At 48.3% G+C, this 21,114-nt stretch overlaps 1 protein-coding gene across 1 annotated transcript in view; it reads right to left on the bottom strand.

Moving 5' to 3' along the window:
- LOC106606153 (centrosomal protein of 76 kDa) overlaps positions 1 to 20,129 on the bottom strand; it is a 29,780-nt gene extending 9,651 nt beyond the window's left edge. Inside the window, exons 1-10 of the mRNA XM_082972290.1 lie at positions 19,872 to 20,129; positions 19,450 to 19,605; positions 18,293 to 18,380; positions 17,961 to 18,185; positions 15,770 to 15,955; positions 14,436 to 14,533; positions 11,824 to 11,952; positions 10,847 to 11,041; positions 9,246 to 9,412; positions 4,889 to 5,222 (exon numbers count right to left, since the gene is read on the bottom strand). Of these exons, the coding sequence (XP_082828416.1) occupies positions 4,889 to 5,222; positions 9,246 to 9,412; positions 10,847 to 11,041; positions 11,824 to 11,952; positions 14,436 to 14,533; positions 15,770 to 15,955; positions 17,961 to 18,185; positions 18,293 to 18,380; positions 19,450 to 19,605; positions 19,872 to 19,934 (1,641 nt within the window). The 5' untranslated portion in view covers positions 19,935 to 20,129. The remainder of the gene's footprint in view (positions 1 to 4,888; positions 5,223 to 9,245; positions 9,413 to 10,846; positions 11,042 to 11,823; positions 11,953 to 14,435; positions 14,534 to 15,769; positions 15,956 to 17,960; positions 18,186 to 18,292; positions 18,381 to 19,449; positions 19,606 to 19,871) is intronic.
- Between the last annotated feature and the right edge of the window lie 985 nt (positions 20,130 to 21,114).

Below are 21,114 nucleotides of genomic sequence, written 5' to 3' on the forward strand. Positions count from 1 at the left end.
AGACACAGAGATCTACTATAATACAGGTCCTGGAGGGAGACACAGAGATCTACTATAATACAGGTCCTGGAGGGGAGAGATCTACTATAATACAGGTCCTGGAGGGAGACACAGAGATCTACTATAATACAGGTCCTGGAGGGGAGAGATCTACTATAATACAGGTCCTGGAGGGGAGAGATCTACTATAATACAGGTCCTGGAGGGAGACACAGAGATCTACTATAATACAGGTCCTGGAGGGAGACACAGAGATCTACTATAATACAGGTCCTGGAGGGGAGAGATCTACTATAATACAGGTCCTGGAGGGGAGAGATCTACTATAATACAGGTCCTGGAGGGGAGAGATCTACTATAATACAGGTCCTGGAGGGAGACACAGAGATCTACTATAATACAGGTCCTGGAGGGGAGAGATCTACTATAATACAGGTCCTGGAGGGGAGAGATCTACTATAATACAGGTCCTGGAGGGGAGAGATCTACTATAATACAGGTCCTGGAGGGAGACACAGAGATCTACTATAATACAGGTCCTGGAGGGGAGAGATCTACTATAATACAGGTCCTGGAGGGAGACACAGAGATCTACTATAATACAGGTCCTGGAGGGAGACACAGAGATCTACTATAATACAGGTCCTGGAGGGGAGAGATCTACTATAATACAGGTCCTGGAGGGGAGAGATCTACTATAATACAGGTCCTGGAGGGGAGAGATCTACTATAATACAGGTCCTGGAGGGGAGAGATCTACTATAATACAGGTCCTGGAGGGGAGACACAGAGATCTACTATAATACAGGTCCTGGAGGGGAGAGATCTACTATAATACAGGTCCTGGAGGGGAGAGATCTACTATAATACAGGTCCTGGAGGGGAGAGATCTACTATAATACAGGTCCTGGAGGGAGACACAGAGATCTACTATAATACAGGTCCTGGAGGGGAGTGATCTACTATAATACAGGTCCTGGAGGGAGACACATAGATCTACTATAATACAGGTCCTGGAGGGAGACACAGAGATCTACTATAATACAGGTCCTGGAGGGGAGAGATCTACTATAATACAGGTCCTGGAGGGAGACACAGAGATCTACTATAATACAGGTCCTGGAGGGGAGAGATCTACTATAATACAGGTCCTGGAGGGGAGAGATCTACTATAATACAGGTCCTGGAGGGGAGAGATCTACTATAATACAGGTCCTGGAGGGAGACACATAGATCTACTATAATACAGGTCCTGGAGGGGAGAGATCTACTATAATACAGGTCCTGGAGGGAGACACAGAGATCTACTATAATACAGGTCCTGGAGGGGAGAGATCTACTATAATACAGGTCCTGGAGGGAGACACAGAGATCTACTATAATACAGGTCCTGGAGGGGAGAGATCTACTATAATACAGGTCCTGGAGGGGAGAGATCTACTATAATACAGGTCCTGGAGGGAGACACAGAGATCTACTATAATACAGGTCCTGGAGGGGAGAGATCTACTATAATACAGGTCCTGGAGGGAGACACAGAGATCTACTATAATACAGGTCCTGGAGGGAGACACAGAGATCTACTATAATACAGGTCCTGGAGGGGAGAGATCTACTATAATACAGGTCCTGGAGGGAGACACAGAGATCTACTATAATACAGGTCCTGGAGGGGAGAGATCTACTATAATACAGGTCCTGGAGGGAGACACAGAGATCTACTATAATACAGGTCCTGGAGGGAGACACAGAGATCTACTATAATACAGGTCCTGGAGGGAGACACAGAGATCTACTATAATACAGGTCCTGGAGGGGAGAGATCTACTATAATACAGGTCCTGGAGGGGAGAGATCTACTATAATACAGGTCGTGGAGGGGAGAGATCTACTATAATACAGGTCCTGGAGGGGAGAGATCTACTATAATACAGGTCCTGGAGGGGAGAGATCTACTATAATACAGGTCCTGGAGGGGAGAGATCTACTATAATACAGGTCCTGGAGGGGAGACACAGAGATCTACTATAATACAGGTCCTGGAGGGGAGAGATCTACTATAATACAGGTCCTGGAGGGGAGAGATCTACTATAATACAGGTCCTGGAGGGGAGAGATCTACTATAATACAGGTCCTGGAGGGAGACACAGAGATCTACTATAATACAGGTCCTGGAGGGGAGTGATCTACTATAATACAGGTCCTGGAGGGAGACACATAGATCTACTATAATACAGGTCCTGGAGGGAGACACAGAGATCTACTATAATACAGGTCCTGGAGGGGAGAGATCTACTATAATACAGGTCCTGGAGGGAGACACAGAGATCTACTATAATACAGGTCCTGGAGGGGAGAGATCTACTATAATACAGGTCCTGGAGGGGAGAGATCTACTATAATACAGGTCCTGGAGGGGAGAGATCTACTATAATACAGGTCCTGGAGGGAGACACATAGATCTACTATAATACAGGTCCTGGAGGGGAGAGATCTACTATAATACAGGTCCTGGAGGGGAGAGATCTACTATAATACAGGTCCTGGAGGGGAGAGATCTACTATAATACAGGTCCTGGAGGGGAGAGATCTACTATAATACAGGTCCTGGAGGGAGACACAGAGATCTACTATAATACAGGTCCTGGAGGGGAGAGATCTACTATAATACAGGTCCTGGAGGGAGACACAGAGATCTACTATAATACAGGTCCTGGAGGGGAGAGATCTACTATAATACAGGTCCTGGAGGGGAGAGATCTACTATAATACAGGTCCTGGAGGGAGACACAGAGATCTACTATAATACAGGTCCTGGAGGGAGACACAGAGATCTACTATAATACAGGTCCTGGAGGGGAGAGATCTACTATAATACAGGTCCTGGAGGGAGACACAGAGATCTACTATAATACAGGTCCTGGAGGGGAGAGATCTACTATAATACAGGTCCTGGAGGGGAGAGATCTACTATAATACAGGTCCTGGAGGGAGACACAGAGATCTACTATAATACAGGTCCTGGAGGGGAGAGATCTACTATAATACAGGTCCTGGAGGGAGACACAGAGATCTACTATAATACAGGTCCTGGAGGGGAGAGATCTACTATAATACAGGTCCGGGAGGGGAGAGATCTACTATAATACAGGTCCTGGAGGGAGACACAGAGATCTACTATAATACAGGTCCTGGAGGGGAGAGATCTACTATAATACAGGTCCTGGAGGGGAGAGATCTACTATAATACAGGTCCTGGAGGGAGACACAGAGATCTACTATAATACAGGTCCTGGAGGGGAGAGATCTACTATAATACAGGTCCTGGAGGGGAGAGATCTACTATAATACAGGTCCTGGAGGGGAGAGATCTACTATAATACAGGTCCTGGAGGGAGACACAGAGATCTACTATAATACAGGTCCTGGAGGGGAGAGATCTACTATAATACAGGTCCTGGAGGGAGACACAGAGATCTACTATAATACAGGTCCTGGAGGGGAGAGATCTACTATAATACAGGTCCTGGAGGGGAGAGATCTACTATAATACAGGTCCTGGAGGGAGACACAGAGATCTACTATAATACAGGTCATGGAGGGGAGAGATCTACTATAATACAGGTCCTGGAGGGAGACACAGAGATCTACTATAATACAGGTCCTGGAGGGGAGAGATCTACTATAATACAGGTCCTGGAGGGGAGAGATCTACTGTAATACAGGTCCTGGAGGGGAGAGATCTACTATAATACAGGTCCTGGAGGGAGACACAGAGATCTACTATAATACAGGTCCTGGAGGGGAGAGATCTACTATAATACAGGTCCTGGAGGGGAGAGATCTACTATAATACAGGTCCTGGAGGGGAGAGATCTACTATAATACAGGTCCTGGAGGGAAACACAGAGATCTACTATAATACAGGTCCTGGAGGGGAGAGATCTACTATAATACAGGTCCTGGAGGGAGACACAGAGATCTACTATAATACAGGTCCTGGAGGGGAGAGATCTACTATAATACAGGTCCTGGAGGGAGACACAGAGATCTACTATAATACAGGTCCTGGAGGGGAGAGATCTACTATAATACAGGTCCTGGAGGGGAGAGATCTACTATAATACAGGTCCTGGAGGGAGACACAGAGATCTACTATAATACAGGTCCTGGAGGGGAGAGATCTACTATAATACAGGTCCTGGAGGGGAGAGATCTACTATAATACAGGTCCTGGAGGGAGACACAGAGATCTACTATAATACAGGTCCTGGAGGGGAGAGATCTACTATAATACAGGTCCTGGAGGGGAGAGATCTACTATAATACAGGTCCTGGAGGGAGACACAGAGATCTACTATAATACAGGTCCTGGAGGGAGACACAGAGATCTACTATAATACAGGTCCTGGAGGGAGACACAGAGATCTACTATAATACAGGTCCTGGAGGGGAGAGATCTACTATAATACAGGTCCTGGAGGGGAGAGATCTACTATAATACAGGTCCTGGAGGGAGACACAGAGATCTACTATAATACAGGTCCTGGAGGGGAGAGATCTACTATAATACAGGTCCTGGAGGGGAGAGATCTACTATAATACAGGTCCTGGAGGGGAGAGATCTACTATAATACAGGTCCTGGAGGGAGACACAGAGATCTACTATAATACAGGTCCTGTATTGTAGATATACAACATGACTAGACACACACAGAGAGACCGTGTTAATAATCCTGTATTGTATTTCACACAACACAACACAGCTGACCAGGTACGGGCTCTGACCAGGTACGGGCTCTGACCAGGTACGGGCTCTGACCAGGTACGGGCTCTGACCAGGTACGGGCTCTGACCAGGTACGCTGTTGTTTTTTTGCACTCTCACCTTCCTGTGTTCCACCACCAGGTACCTCATCTCCAGTTCCAGCCGGTTGGATGCAGCGCTGGGCTCCAGCGAGGGGCCACAGAGAGGAGGTAGAGGTGGCAGAGAGGTGGTGCTACCCGGGGAGCAAACTGAGCCAACGGCCTCCTCACTCATAACTTTCCACCGGGACTGGTTGTGGAAGTCAAACGCGCAGAGTTCCACGGCGTCCGACGGCTGGCAGTTGGCCAGGAAGGTCTTGTGGTTGAACACACAGCCGACGGTCCGGTAAGGATAGGAGGGACGGGGCTGGGGGGCTAGCGGAGGGGCATCTGGGTCAATGGCCTGGTGGAGGTACCTAAAAACCACACACACAAACAAAATGGTTGAACAGGTAGAAATATATTGTGTAGAACAAGGCATGCCACTGACGTACAGACTAGAGTAAGGGATCATCACAGGTGTTGGAGGGCCAGTAGGAGGCGCTCTTTCCTCTGGTCTAAAATAAAAATATCCCAATGCCCCAGGGCAGTGATTGGGGACATTGCCCTGTGTACGGTGCCGTCTTTCGGATGGGACGTTAAACGGGGTGTCCTTGGACTCTCTGAGGTCATTTAAAGATCCCATGGTGCTTATCGTAAGAGTCGGGGTGTTAACCCCTGGTGTCCTGGCCAAATTCCCAATCTGTCCCTCAGACCATCACGGCCACCTAATCATCCCCAGCTTCCAATTGGCTCATTCATCCCCCCTCCTCCTCTCCCCTGTAACTGTTCCCCAGGTCGTTGCTGTAAATGAGAACATGTTCTCAGTCAACTTACCGGGTAAAATAACGGTAAAATAAAAATAAAAAATAAAAACCAGCAGCTACATTGCTGCTCCCTGGTGAAGGGGACTCAGTTACCCTCGTAGAAACTCTGACAGAGAGACAGAGCAGAAATTATTGCAGTTTGTTTTATAAGCCCAGTTCACATCGAAAACGCCTGACGTGTTTATGCAGCTGAAGAACAAAGTTTGTTTGATCTGAACCGGTCTGGTTCATTAAGGAACATCTCACGTCGGCTGCTGGAGTTTCCAAAATTAAACATGTCAAATCTTAACGAAAAACTTGCGACTCGCTTTAGCCAAATCAGAGAACAAGTTCGCTGACTTTCTGCGTTCAGCCAAGCAGCTAACTAGTTAGCCAAGCAGACAGCTAGTCTAGCCGTTTTGCTGCAGTAATAGATAGTCTAGCTGTTTTGCTGCAGTAATAGCTAGTCTAGCCGTTTTGCTGCAGTAATAGCTAGTCTAGCTGTTTTGCTGCAGTAATAGCTAGTCTAGCCGTTTTGCTGCAGTAATAGCTAGTCTAGCTGTTTTGCTGCAGTAATAGCTAGTCTAGCCGTTTTGCTGCAGTAATAACTAGTCCAGCTGTTTAGCTGCAGTAATAGCTAGTCCAGCTGTTTTGCTGCAGTAATAGCTAGTCTAGCTGTTTTGCTGCAGTAATAGCTAGTCTAGCTGTTTTGCTGCAGTAATAGCTAGTCTAGCTGTTTTGCTGCAGTAATAGCTAGTCTAGCTGTTTAGCTGCAGTAATAGCTAGTCCAGCTGTTTAGCTGCAGTAATAGCTAGTCCAGCTGTTTTGCTGCAGTAATAGCTAGTCTAGCCGTTTTGCTGCAGTAATAGCTAGTCCAGCTGTTTAGCTGCAGTAATAGCTAGTCCAGCTGTTTAGCTGCAGTAATAGCTAGTCTAGCCGTTTAGCTGTAGTAATAGCTAGTCCAGCTGTTTAGCTGCAGTAATAGCTAGTCTAGCTGTATTGCTGCAGTAATAGCTAGTCTAGCTGTATTGCTGCAGTAATAGCTAGTCTAGCTGTTTTGCTGCAGTAATAGCTAGTCTAGCCGTTTTGCTGCAGTAATAGCTAGTCTAGCCGTTTTGCTGCAGTAATAGCTAGTCTAGCCGTTTTGCTGCAGTAATAGCTAGTCTAGCCGTTTTGCTGCAGTAATAGCTAGTCTAGCTGTTTTGCTGCAGTAATAGCTAGTCTAGCTGTATTGCTGCAGTAATAGCTAGTCTAGCTGTATTGCTGCAGTAATAGCTAGTCTAGCCGTTTTGCTGCACTAATAGCTAGTCTAGCTGTATTGCTGCAGTAATAGCTAGTCTAGCTGTTTTGCTGCAGTAATAGCTAGTCTAGCTGTATTGATGCAGTAATAGCTAGTCCAGCTTGTTGATATTTCACTGACGAGTCACAAAGTGTGTAACGTTTCTGGAGAATGTATTTCATGAAACTTGTTTGCTGCAACACCTTACTGCTGCAACACCTAGCTGCCGAAATGCTGCAACACCTTGTTGCCTTTCTGCTGCTGCAACACCTTGTTGCCTTTCTGCTGCTGCAACACCTTGTTGCCTTGCTGCTGCTGCAACACCTTGTTGCCTTGCTGCTGCTGCAACACCTTGTTGCCTTGCTGCTGCTGCAACACCTTGTTGCCTTGCTGCTGCTGCAACACCTTGCTGCTGCTCCTGCAACACCTTGCTGCTTGCTGCTGCAACACCTTTCTGCTGCAACACCTTGTTGCCTTGCTGCTGCAACACCTTGCTGCTGCAACACCTTGTTGCCTTGCTGCTGCAACACCTTGCTGCCTTGCTGCTGCAACACCTTTCTGCTGCAACACCTTGCTGCTGCAACACCTTGTTGCCTTGCTGCTGCAACACCTTGCTGCTGCTCCTGCAACACCTTGTTGCCTTGCTGCTGCAACACCTTGTTGCCTTGCTGCTGCAACACCTTGTTGCCTTGCTGCTGCAACACCTTGTTGCCTTGCTGCTGCAACACCTTGCTGCCTTGCTGCTGCAACACCTTTCTGCTGCAACACCTTGCTGCTGCAACACCTTGTTGCCTTGCTGCTGCAACACCTTGCTGCTGCTCCTGCAACACCTTGTTGCCTTGCTGCTGCAACACCTTGTTGCCTTGCTGCTGCAACACCTTGTTGCCTTGCTGCTGCAACACCTTGCTGCTGCAACACCTTGTTGCCTTGCTGCTGCAACACCTTTCTGCTGCAACACCTTGCTGCCTTGCTGCTGCAACACCTTGTTGCCTTGCTGCTGCAACACCTTGCTGCTGCAACACCTTGTTGCCTTGCTGCTGCAACACCTTTCTGCTGCAACACCTTGCTGCCTTGCTGCTGCAACACCTTGTTGCCTTGCTGCTGCAACACCTTGCTGCTGCAACACCTTGTTGCCTTGCTGCTGCAACACCTTTCTGCTGCAACACCTTTCTGCTGCAACACCTTGTTGCCTTGCTGCTGCAACACCTTGTTGCCTTGCTGCTACAACACCTTGCTGCTGCAACACCTTGTTGCCTTGCTGCTACAACACCTTGCTGCTGCAACACCTTGTTGCCTTGCTGCTGCAACACCTTGTTGCCTTGCTGCTGCAACACCTTGTTGCCTTGCTGCTACAACACCTTGCTGCTGCAACACCTTGTTGCCTTGCTGCTGCAACACCTTGTTGCCTTGCTGCTACAACACCTTGCTGCTGCAACACCTTGTTGCCTTGCTGCTGCAACACCTTGCTGCTGCAACACCTTGTTGCCTTGCTGCTGCAACACCTTTCTGCTGCAACACCTTTCTGCTGCAACACCTTGTTGCCTTGCTGCTGCAACACCTTGTTGCCTTGCTGCTACAACACCTTGCTGCTGCAACACCTTGTTGCCTTGCTGCTACAACACCTTGCTGCTGCAACACCTTGTTGCCTTGCTGCTGCAACACCTTGTTGCCTTGCTGCTGCAACACCTTGTTGCCTTGCTGCTACAACACCTTGCTGCTGCAACACCTTGTTGCCTTGCTGCTACAACAAGAGGCAACATTGTTTCAAAGAAATCCTGTCATTGTGAAGAGGCAGCATTACCATGGAAACGGTCTGAACAGTGTCTGGTCTTTCTTCCTCCTCAGTTCCCGTCTCGTCTCCTCGCTGCAACTCCCCAACGGGCTCGAGAGACCAAGGTCACGTGTCCTCTGAAACACGACCCGCCAAACCGTGCTTCTTATAACACACCCGCCCGCACCAACGTGTTGGAGGAAAAACACTGTTCAACTGATGATCGGAGTCAGCCTGCAGGCTCCCGACCCGCCACAAGGAGTCGCTAGAGCGCGATGAGACAAATGCACCGTCTTAATGAGACTCCCGGGTCAAGGCCGGTGGTGACACAGCCTGTGACCGAACCCGGGTCTGTAGTGAAGCATTAAACGCACAGCGATGCAGTACCTCAGACCGCTGGCCACTCGGGAAGCCCCCCCCCGGGGGCTGGTCTTTTTTTTTGATCTGAATGTCTCGTCTTCAGTCAGCTACAACCTTTCTGAAACAGTCTGGTTGCGTCTCGTCTCACGTGGTCCGTCGTATCTGAACCGGGCTTTAGTCTCACCTGTGTGCGGTCAGGCTCTCCCAGAAGGTGATGGTGCTGTCAGTGCCCCTGGTCATCACCCAGGTGTGTGCCAAACCCTTGGGCTTAGTGCCAACACACACGTAGGCATCCAGGCCGAAGCCAAGCAGCAGGCTGCACAGCAAGGTGGCGTGGTCCTCACAGTCGCCCTGGAAACACACAACCAATCAGATCAGAGAGATGTCACAGTCGCCCTGGAAACATCAAAAAACATCATGTCTCAGTTCCTAACTCTACTGTAGAGGGAGGACTGATGTAATGTGGACTGTACTCTACTGTAGAGGGAGGACTGATGTAATGTGGACTGTAGAGGGAGGACTGATGTAATGTGGACTGTAGAGGGAGGACTGATGTAATGTGGACTGATGTAATGTGGACTGTAGAGGGAGGACTGATGTAATGTGGACTGTAGAGGGAGGACTGATGTAATGTGGACTGTACTCTACTGTAGAGGGAGGACTGATGTAATGTGGACTGTAGAGGGAGGACTGATGTAATGTGGACTGTACTCTACTGTAGAGGGAGGACTGATGTAATGTGGACTGTACTCTACTGTAGAGGGAGGACTGATGTAATGTGGACTGTAGAGGGAGGACTGATGTAATGTGGACTGATGTAATGTGGACTGTAGAGGGAGGACTGAGGTAATGTGGACTGTACTCTACTGTAGAGGGAGGACTGATGTAATGTGGACTGTAGAGGGAGGGGAGAGGGGGATAGAAATCCTCTCCCCTCTCCTCCTCCCCTCTTCTCTCCTCTCCTCTTCTATCCTCTCCCCTCTCCTCTCTCCTCTTCTATCCTCTCCCCTCCCCTCCCCTCCCCTCTCCTCTCCTCCCCTCCCGTCTCCTCTTCTATCCTCTCCCCTCTTCTCTCCTCTCCTCTTCTATCCTCTCCCCTCTTCTCTCCTCTCTCCTCTCCTCTCCTCTTCTATCCTCTCCCCTCTTCTCTCCTCTCCTCTCCTCTCCTCTCCCTCTCCTCTCCTCTCCTCTCCTCTTCCCTCTCCTCTTCTATCCTCTCCCCTCTCCTCTCCTCTCTCCTCTTCTATCCCCTCCCCTCTCCTCTCCTCCCCTCTCCTCTCCTCTTCTATCCTCTCCCCTCTTCTCTCCTCTCCTCTCCTCTTCTATCCTCTCCTCTCCTATCCTCTCCTCTCCTATCCTCTTCCCTCTCCTCTCCTCTCCTCTCCTCTCTTCCCCTCTCCTCTCCTCTCCTCTCTCCTCTCCCTCTCCTCTCCTCTCCTCTCCTCTCCTCTCCTCTCCTCTCCTCTCCTCTCCTCTCCTCTCTCCTCTCCTCTCTCCTCTCCCCTCTCCTCTCCTCTCCTCTCCCCTCCCCTCTCCCCATTTATTCATTCTGCTGCACTGGGGAAATCCCAGAACCGTCCATCAGGATATAAATAAATCTTCTCATAATAGACAGTTTAACTGTTTCATAAATCAATTATTTTACAATTCCACCACTGAGGTTAAACACTTAATAGTATTACAGCTGTCTAAATGGTTAAGGCTGTGTGTGTGTGTGTGTGTGTGTGTGTGTGTGTGTGTGTGTGTGTGTGTGTGTGTGTGTGTCAGAACAGAGCCAGTCCTCACCTTGTTTCTACAGAGGAAAGCGAGGAGTGAGCACCACTGCTCCTGTTTGCCTCCTCCTCCTCCCCCCACCACGGGGGCTTTCTCCAGGCCCAGCAGGCTGACGAAGCGGGCCGCCTGACGGGGACTCTCCAGGAGACGACCAGCACGCAGGACACGGACGTAGGAACACACCGGCCTGTTGACGCCGTTCTCATCCTGCAAGCAACGCAGCAACGTTCAAATACAGCACGGCTAACACCCGGCCCGGCTAACACCCAGCACGGCTAACACCCAGTACGGCTAACACCCAGCACGGCTAACAGCTAACACCCAGCACGGCTAACACCCAGCCCGGCTAACACCCAGCACGGCTAACACCCAGCCCGGCGAGCAGCTAACACCCAGCCCGGCTAACACCCAGCACGGCTAACGGCTAACACCCAGCCCGGCTAACACCCAGCCCGGCTAACACCCAGCACGGCTAACACCCGGTACGGCTAACACCCGGCACGGCTAACACCCGGCACGGCTAACACCCGGCACGGCTAACAGCTAACACCCAGCACGGCTAACACCCAGCACGGCTAACACCCAGTACGGCTAACACCCAGCCCGGCTAACAACCAGCCCGGCTAACACCCAGCACGGCTAACAGCTAACACCCAGCCCGGCTAACACCCGGCACGGCTAACACCCAGCACGGCTAACACCCAGCACGGCTAACACCCAGTACGGCTAACACCCAGTACGGCTAACACCCAGCACGGCTAACACACTGGCCCGGTTGACACCCAGCACGGCTAACACCCAGTACGGCTAACACCCAGCACGGCTAACACACTGGCCCGGTTGACACCCAGCACGGCTAACACCCAGTACGGCTAACACCCAGCATGGCTAACACCCAGTACGGCTAACACACTGGCCTGGTTGACACCATTCTCATCCTAAAAACACACAATGTTACGAAACAAGTATTACAACAAAAAACATGGAACCTGTGCAAAGATCTTGACCAGTTTGGATTGGTTTTCCTGTCTGATCTCGAGAAACTCTCTCCACCACTGTTTAGCATAAACCAGAAAAAGCCTCTCCTTCTCCGCAGTCTTCTGCCTCTCCAGGGATCGCTGCAAATAACAAAACACCAGGAACAATCATTATCAACGACTGCCTCTTAGGAAGGAACAACACACAGACGTCAGCGAATCATAGCGTGACCACATGACTGAGCGCAGTAGCATAGGGCAGTAGCATAGCGCGACCACATGACAGAGCGCAGTAGCATAGCGTGACAACATGACAGAGCGCAGTAGCATAGCGCAGTAGCATAACGTGACCACATGACAGAGCGCAGTAGCATAGCGTGACAACATGACAGAGCTCAGTAGCATAGCGCAGTAGCATAACGTGACAACATGACAGAGCGCAGTAGCATAGCGTGACAACATGACAGAGCGCAGTAGCATAGCGTGACAACATGACAGAGCGCAGTAGCATAACGTGACCACATGACAGAGCGCAGTAGCATAGCGTGACAACATGACAGAGAGCAGTAGCATAGCGTGACCACATGACAGAGCGCAGTAGCATAGCGTGACAACATGACAGAGCGCAGTAGCATAGCGTGACAACATGACAGAGCGCAGTAGCATAGCGTGACAACATGACAGAGCTCAGTAGCATAGCGCAGTAGCATAACGTGACCACATGACAGAGAGCAGTAGCATAGCGTGACAACATGACAGAGCGCAGTAGCATAGCGTGACAACATGACAGAGCGCAGTAGCATAGCGTGACAACATGACAGAGCGCAGTAGCATAGCGTGACAACATGACAGAGAGCAGTAGCATAGCGCAGTAGCATAGCGTGACAACATGACAGAGCGCAGTAGCATAACGTAGCATAGCACAGTAGCATAGCGTGACCACAGGACAGAGCGCAGTAGCATAGCGTGACAACATGACAGAGCGCAGTAGCATAGCGCAGTAGCATAGCGTGACAACATGCCAGCGCGCAGTAGCATAGCGCAGTAGCATAGCGTGACAACATGACAGAGCGCAGTAGCATAGCGTGACAACATGACAGAGCGCAGTAGCATAGCGTGACAACATGCCAGAGCGCAGTAGCATAACGTCACCACATGACAGAGCGCAGTAGCATAGCGTGACAACATGACAGAGCGCAGTAGCATAGCACAGTAGCATAGCGTGACAACATGCCAGAGCGCAGTAGCATAGAGCAGTAGCATAGCGTGACAACAGGACAGAGCTCAGTAGCATAGCGTGACAAGATGACAGAGCGCAGTAGCATAGCGTGACCACATGACAGAGCGCAGTAGCATAGCGTGACAACATGACAGAGAGCAGTAGCATAGCGTGACCACATGACAGAGCGCAGTAGCATAGCGTGACCACATGACAGAGCGCAGTAGCATAGCGTGACAACATGACAGAGCGCAGTAGCATAGCGCAGTAGCATAGCGTGACAACATGACAGAGCAGTAGCATAGCGTGACAACATGACAGAGCGCAGTAGCATAGCGCAGTAGCATAGTGTGACAACATGACAGAGAGCAGTAGCATAGCGTGACAACATGACAGAGCGCAGTAGCATAGCGCAGTAGCATAGCGTGACAACTGGACAGAACGCAGTAGCATAGCGTGACCACATGACAGAGCGCAGTAGCATAGCGTGACAACATGACAGAGCGCAGTAGCATAGCGTGACCACATGACAGAGCGCAGTAGCATAGCGTGACAACATGACAGAGCGCAGTAGCATAGCGTGACAACATGACAGAGCGCAGTAGCATAGCGTGACAACATGACAGAGCGCAGTAGCATAGCGTGACAACATGACAGAGCACAGTACCATAGCGTGACAACATGACAGAGCGCAGTAGCATAGCGCAGTAGCATAGCGTGACAACATGACAGAACGCAGTAGCATAGCGTGACAACAGGACAGAGCGCAGTAGCATAGCGCAGTAGCATAGCGTGACAACATGACAGAGCTCAGTAGCATAGCGTGACAACATGACAGAGCGCAGTAGCATAGCGTGACAACATGACAGAGCTCAGTAGCATAGCGTGACAACATGACAGAGCGCAGTAGCATAGCGTGACAACATGACAGAGCGCAGTAGCATAGCGTGACAACATGACAGAGCTCAGTAGCATAGCGTGACAACAGGACAGAGCGCAGTAGCATAGCGCAGTAGCATAGCGTGACAACATGACAGAGCTCAGTAGCATAGCGTGACAACATGACAGAGCGCAGTAGCATAGCGCAGTAGCATAGCGTGACAACATGACAGAGCGCAGTAGCATAGCGTGACAACATGACAGAGCGCAGTAGCATAGCGTGACAACATGACAGAGCGCAGTAGCATAGCGTGACAACATGACAGAGAGCAGTAGCATAGCGTGACAACATGACAGAGCGCAGTAGCATAGCGTGACAACATGACAGAGCGCAGTAGCATAGCGTGAAAACAGGACAGAGTGCAGTAGCATAGCCTGACAACAGGACAGAGCGCAGTAGCATAGCGTGACAACATGACAGAGCGCAGTAGCATAGCGCAGTAGCATAGCGTGACCAGTCTCTGACCTGTGTGGTGATGATGTCAGGTGACAGGATCTCTGACGGAGGAGGGTAAAGTTCAAGACTCATGTTGAGAACACCAGCCGTTACCTTACATTCACTTCCTGTTAGGATACAGAGGAGACATCACATACTAAACACCTGTTAGGACAGACCAGGTGTTACCTTACATTCACTACCTGTTAGGACAGACCAGGTGTTACCTTACATTCACTACCTGTTAGGACAGACCAGGTGTTACCTTACATTCACTACCTGTTAGGACAGACCAGGTGTTACCTTACATTCACTACCTGTTAGGACAGACCAGGTGTTACCTTACATTCACTACCTGTTAGGACAGACCAGGTGTTACCTTACATTCACTACCTGTTAGGACAGACCAGGTGTTACCTTACATTCACTACCTGTTAGGACAGACCAGGTGTTACCTTACATTCACTACCTGTTAGGACAGACCAGGTGTTACCTTACATTCACTACCTGTTAGGACAGACCAGGTGTTACCTTACATTCACTACCTGTTAGGACAGACCAGGTGTTACCTTACATTCACTACCTGTTAGGACAGACCAGGTGTTACCTTACATTCACTACCTGTTAGGACAGACCAGGTGTTACCTTACATTCACTACCTGTTAGGACAGACCAGGTGTTACCTTACATTCACTACCTGTTAGGACAGACCAGGTGTTACCTTACATTCACTACCTGTTAGGACAGACCAGGTGTTACCTTACATTCACTACCTGTTAGGACAGACCAGGTGTTACCTTACATTCACTACCTGTTAGGACAGACCAGGTGTTACCTTACATTCACTTCCTGTTAGGACAGACCAGGTGTTACCTTACATTCACTACCTGTTAGGTCAGACCAGGTGTTACCTTACATTCACTACCTGTTAGGACAGACCAGGTGTTACCTTACATTCACTACCTGTTAGGACAGACCAGGTGTTACCTTACATTCACTACCTGTTAGGACAGACCAGGTGTTACCTTACATTCACTACCTGTTAGGACAGACCAGGTGTTACCTTACATTCACTACCTGTTAGGACAGACCAGGTGTTACCTTACATTCACTACCTGTTAGGACAGACCAGCTGTTACCTTACATTCACTACCTGTTAGGACAGACCAGCTGTTACCTTACATTCACTACCAGTTGGAACAGAACAGAACAGAAACCCAGAACAGCAGACAGAATGTTTTCCCTCTCTCTTTTATCTTTAATTTCTATGCATTTTACTGGGTGGTAAATCAAGGCTAATTAACAGAAAATGCAGGTTTAACTTTCCTTCAGAAAATTAAACCTCAAATAGTTTGTGTCCTTACCGACACCATGCAGCTCTACAGCAATGCTGGTCTTCCCGGAGGGAGAGGAGAGGACGGTCCTCCAGTCCAGGAAGTAAGAGGAGACCAGGGTGGTCTCGCTGGACGTGTCTCTCTTTATCAACACCAGGTGGACCGGGTCACAGATAGACAACATGGTGGTGGCATCTGCCATCTTACTGCCATCGCCTGTAAGACACAGAGGAAAAAGGAAAGGTTCAGAGATTATCAATTATTACTTTTGTTGTTGTTGTGGTCGTTGGTATTACCCCCTCTTTCTCCCCAATTTCGATCTTGTCTCATCGCTGCAACTCCCCAAACGGGCTTCGGAGACGAAGGTCGAGTCATGTGTTCTCTGAAACATGACCCGCCGACCCGCCAGCTTAACCCGGAAGCCAGCCGCACCAATGTGTCAGAGGAAACACTGTTCAAACTGACTACAGAGGTCAGCCTGCAGGCTCCTGGCCCGCCACAAGGAGTCGCTAGAGCTCGATGAGCCAAGGAAAGCCCCTCCCCCGGCCAAACCCTCCCCTAACCCGGACAACGCTGGGCCAACTGTGCGCCGCCCTATGGGACTCCCGATCACAGCCGGTTGTGATACAGCCCGGGATCGAACCCGGGTCTGTAGTGACACCTCTAGCACTCCTTGTGGCGACTCCTTGTGGCGATGTAGTGCCTTAGACCGCTGCGCCACTCGGGAGGCCCCGATACTTTTGTTGTTGTCAGGGAGTAAGCTCAGTGTAGGCCTGTAAAACTAGCCCTAAAATATAAATCCACTATTGGACAATAAGGATCAATGAGAGAAGCTAAATTAAAAGAGGCAATGTTGCCTTCCGTCAGGTCCGCAGGCACAGTAAACAGGTCAACTAGTAAACAGGCCGTCGGTCACGTCAGGCCTAAACAGGCCGTCGGCAACTAGTAAACAGGTCAACTAGTAAACAGGTCAACTAGTAAACAGGCACGTCGGCACTAGTAAACAGGACAACTAGTAAACAGGCCGTCGCCTCGGCACTAGTAAACAGGTCAAAACAGGACAACTAGTAAACAGGTCACTAGTAAACAGGTCAACTAGTAAACAGGTCAACTAGTAAACAGGTCAACTAGTAAACAGGTCAACTAGTAAACAGGTCAACTAGTAAACAGGTCAACTAGTAAACAGGACTACTAGTAAACAGGTCAACTAGTAAACAGGACACTAGTAAACAGGACTACTAGTAAACAGGACTACTAGTAAACAGGTCAACTATAATAAACAGGACTATAGTAAACAGGCACTAGTAAACAGGCAACTAGTAAACAGGTCAACTAGTAAACAGGCACTAGTAAACAGGCACTAGTAAACAGGACTACTAGTAAACAGGTCAACTAGTAAACAGGACACTAGTAAACAGGACTACTAGTAAACAGGTCAACTAGTAAACAGGACAACTAGTAAACAGGTCAACTATAATAAACAGGACAACTATAGTAAACAGGACTACTAGTAAACAGGTCAACTAGTAAACAGGACTACTAGTAAACAGGTCAACTAGTAAACAGGACTACTAGTAAACAGGACAACTAGTAAACAGGACTACTAGTAAACAGGTCAACTACTAGTAAACAGGACTACTAGTAAACAGGACAACTATAGTAAACAGGACAACTAGTAAACAGGTCAACTAGTAAACAGGACTACTATAGTAAACAGGACAACTAGTAAACAGGTCAACTAGTAAACAGGTCAACTAGTAAACAGGTCTACTAGTAAACAGGACTACTTTAAAACAGGGATCAAAGATAAATGGTAGATTAAAGGAGGAAATGTTGTCTACAGTAAACCAGTTGTGTAATATCAGGCAGTCAGGAAGTAAACCAGTCTGTACCCAGTTCCTCTCTGTGTATCTCTAGCAGGAAGTAAACCAGTTTATACCCAGTCCCTCTCTGTGTATCTCCAACAGGAAGTAAACCAGTCTGTACCCAGTTCCTCTCTGTGTATCTCCAGCAGGAAGTAAACCAGTCTGTACCCAGTCCCTCTCTGTGTATCTCTAACAGGAAGTAAACCAGTCTGTACCCAGTCCCTCTCTGTGTATCTCTAACAGGAAGTAAACCAGTCTGTACCCAGTTCCTCTCTGTGTATCTCTAGCAGGAAGTAAACCAGTCTGTACCCAGTTCCTCTCTGTGTATCTCTAACAGGAAGTAAACCAGTCTGTACCCAGTCCCTCTCTGTGTATCTCCAGCAGGAAGCCCTCCTGCAGGTCTGGCTCACAGGCACAGGGGACAGGCTTGGAGCGGAAACGCTGGTTCCTGAAGTGCAGGTAGAGGGTGAAGGTGGAGCAGACCTGACCAGGTAGAGGCTCTGGCTCCTGGAGGTGCTCTAGAAAGGCCTTACCCCCCAGGACCTGGAGGTACAGGTACCTCCTCGCTGGGTCCACGTTGGCTGGGAGGACAGAAATACAATCATTTGACACTGAACAGTAATGAGGGAACTTTAGGTGCTACAAGAGGACTGCTCGTTCAATCGCCCCCGGTAACAGTTTTTCTTACTTTTCTTGAGTTTTGTCGGATCCGTGTCAATAAAGTGAGTTGCAGGCTTTGGAATGTTCTGGAGTCCTAACTCTGTGTCCGGCACTTCCTATCAAAAACAGTGTCACCGTTAAGAAGGTACGGAAGCCCAGAGAGGACATGTAAAAAAAAATACATCATACAAACCCCTCGTTATGTTGTATTTATGTCATGAACACTACATAACCCCTCGTTACGTTGTATTTATGTCATGAACACTACATAACCCCTCGTTACGTTGTATTTATGTCATGAACACTACATAACCCCTCGTTACGTTGTATTTATGTCATGAACACTACATAACCCCTCGTTACGTTGTATTTATGTCATGAACACTACATAACCCCTCGTTACGTTGAGATCACATCGTGTTTATGTCATGAACACTACATAACCCCTCGTTACGTTGTATTTATGTCATGAACACTACATAACCCCTCGTTACGTTGAGATCACATCGTATTTATGTCATGAACACGACATAACCCCTCGTTACGTTGTATTTACGTCATGAACACGACATAACCCCTCGTTACGTTGTATTTACGTCACGAACACGACATAACAAAAGTTGTTTTGTTGAGAAGACGAGATAAACTCTATAAATAGGAGTGGATCAGTGTTGATATTTGGGACACACGTTAAACAACATAACAGCCAGCACAGATAACAAGCTAGTTAGCTGACAAAACTACCTTGCTAGCTCGCTTACTCACTCACAAGACGAGCCAAGTTAGCTGCGTTGTTCCTTGCATGCGATTGGCTGTGGTCTTGGGGGGGGGCGGCACACAGCCTGGGAGACAGAGCTGCTTGTCAGGTATTGTTCAGGGCTTAAATGCCCCAGGAGTGCATCGCGATCAATACAGCCACAGGGCTACTTTATGAGCTGGTTTTCATGCATGGGGGCATCTGAACAACTGAATGGATGATGTGTGGTCCTTTCGATTATCTCGCGGTCTCAATTCAACAACTTTTGTAACGTAATGATCATGAGATAAGTTATGATCTCGACATAACAAGGGAATTCATTTTTGTGTATTCATGTCCTCTCTGGACTTCCGTAGAAAGCTGCATTCACAACCTTCCGGATAATAAAACGTTTCGTCTGAACCCGGGAAAGATTTCCCATAATTCACCTTGGAGAAATGAAGATCCTTCATGACATCGTCTACGATTCCCCTGCGTTGCAGAGCCCGGAGGATGTCCTCCTCAGAGAGAGAACTACGTCCAGGGTCCAGATCCTCTCTCACGGTTTCTGCTAACACATCCCTGATCTTCCCATGGATGTTCATCTGACAATAAAAAACACACATGTTACTACTAGTCACAAAATCTTACAACAAGAATGGTTCTCCCTCAATGGAAACAGTCTCTCTTTAACTAGAAGTGTTTCCCTCTACATAACTAGCTATATCTAGTTATGTTTTTTTTAGCTCGTTTTCTCTATCAGTAAAAGAGAAAAGTCGTGGTACCAAGTAGTTATCTCCATTGTATTGAACACACATAGCGATCAGATTGGATGAATGGATGAATTTTAAATGCTTCGGTATCGATCTACCTTGATCAGATGGTTGTGTATGATCTGCTTTAGTTCAGATGCTTTCTGCGGTGGTAGAGACATCTTGGTGGACTTCCACCCGCGTTTCGCCTGTTTTACTAAATGAACACTACACTGTAAGTGTGGTAACAAGTGCTACATGTAAAATGGATTAAGAAAACAGTTCAATCCCAGACCTCCACAACAATAACACCTGTCAGTTTAAACTGTGGCGGCAGAGGGAATGTGTCTTCCTCTTCCTCATCAATGTGTCTTCCTCATTGCCTGACGTGGTTTTAGTCTAATACAAGTCTCAACTAAGGACAAAACCATTCCATTAAATAACAATAATCACACCAAGTATTACATAAAACCATCACTTTGAAGACTGACTTCTTGTTTAACGTGTATTTGCTTTATTTTTTTAATGAAATATTTTTTACATTTCTATAAATCGTCAGCGATAAACTCGGTTAGAGAAGGACCCACAAGGACCCGTTTGTAGTTTCAGAACTGATTGTAGTTTTCTCAGGAGACGTGAAACGTCCGTCGTGTACGTTGTCCATGCGTCGTCGATGTGCCGCGCCGTGCAACGTCCGTAAAGGCGGAAACAACCGAGTGAAACCGAAAGTCGAGGGGACTGAATTCAGGTGAAGTGTTTCTGTAACTGATGAAAAGTCGGACACTAATATGGTTTTTGGACATCAAGGCTCAGATCAACATGGCGCTGTTGCCATTGTTTAGAAGTAAAACATAGCTTCAAACCTCCATATCACACACACTCACAAGCTGAAATCATTTGGCTACATTATACAATCAATCATTGACAGAGCCTCAAATATCACATTTATTTGTATTACTTCACTGTACATGAATCGTGGCAAAGTTGGTCCCTTACAAAAAATGTACCATGGTAACGTTACTAGTATGGTTTTTGGGGCACTACCATGGCAGGACAATATCATGGCAGGACAATAGCATGGCAGGACAATAGCATGGCAGGACAATATCATGGCAGGACAATAGCATGGCAGGACAACACCATGGCAGGACAACAGCATGGCAGGACAATACCATGGCAGGACAATACTATGGCAGGACAACACCATGGCAGGACAATACCATGGCAGGACAATAGCATGGCAGGACAATACCATGGCAGGACAACACCATGGCAGGACAATAGCATGGCAGGACAATAGCATGGCAGGACAATAGCATGGCAGGACAATAGCATGGCAGGACAACACCATGGCAGGACAAC

This window comes from Salmo salar, unplaced genomic scaffold, assembly GCF_965601325.2.
Source record: "Salmo salar unplaced genomic scaffold, fSalSal1 ptg000635l, whole genome shotgun sequence".
Classification (NCBI taxonomy): domain Eukaryota; kingdom Metazoa; phylum Chordata; class Actinopteri; order Salmoniformes; family Salmonidae; genus Salmo; species Salmo salar.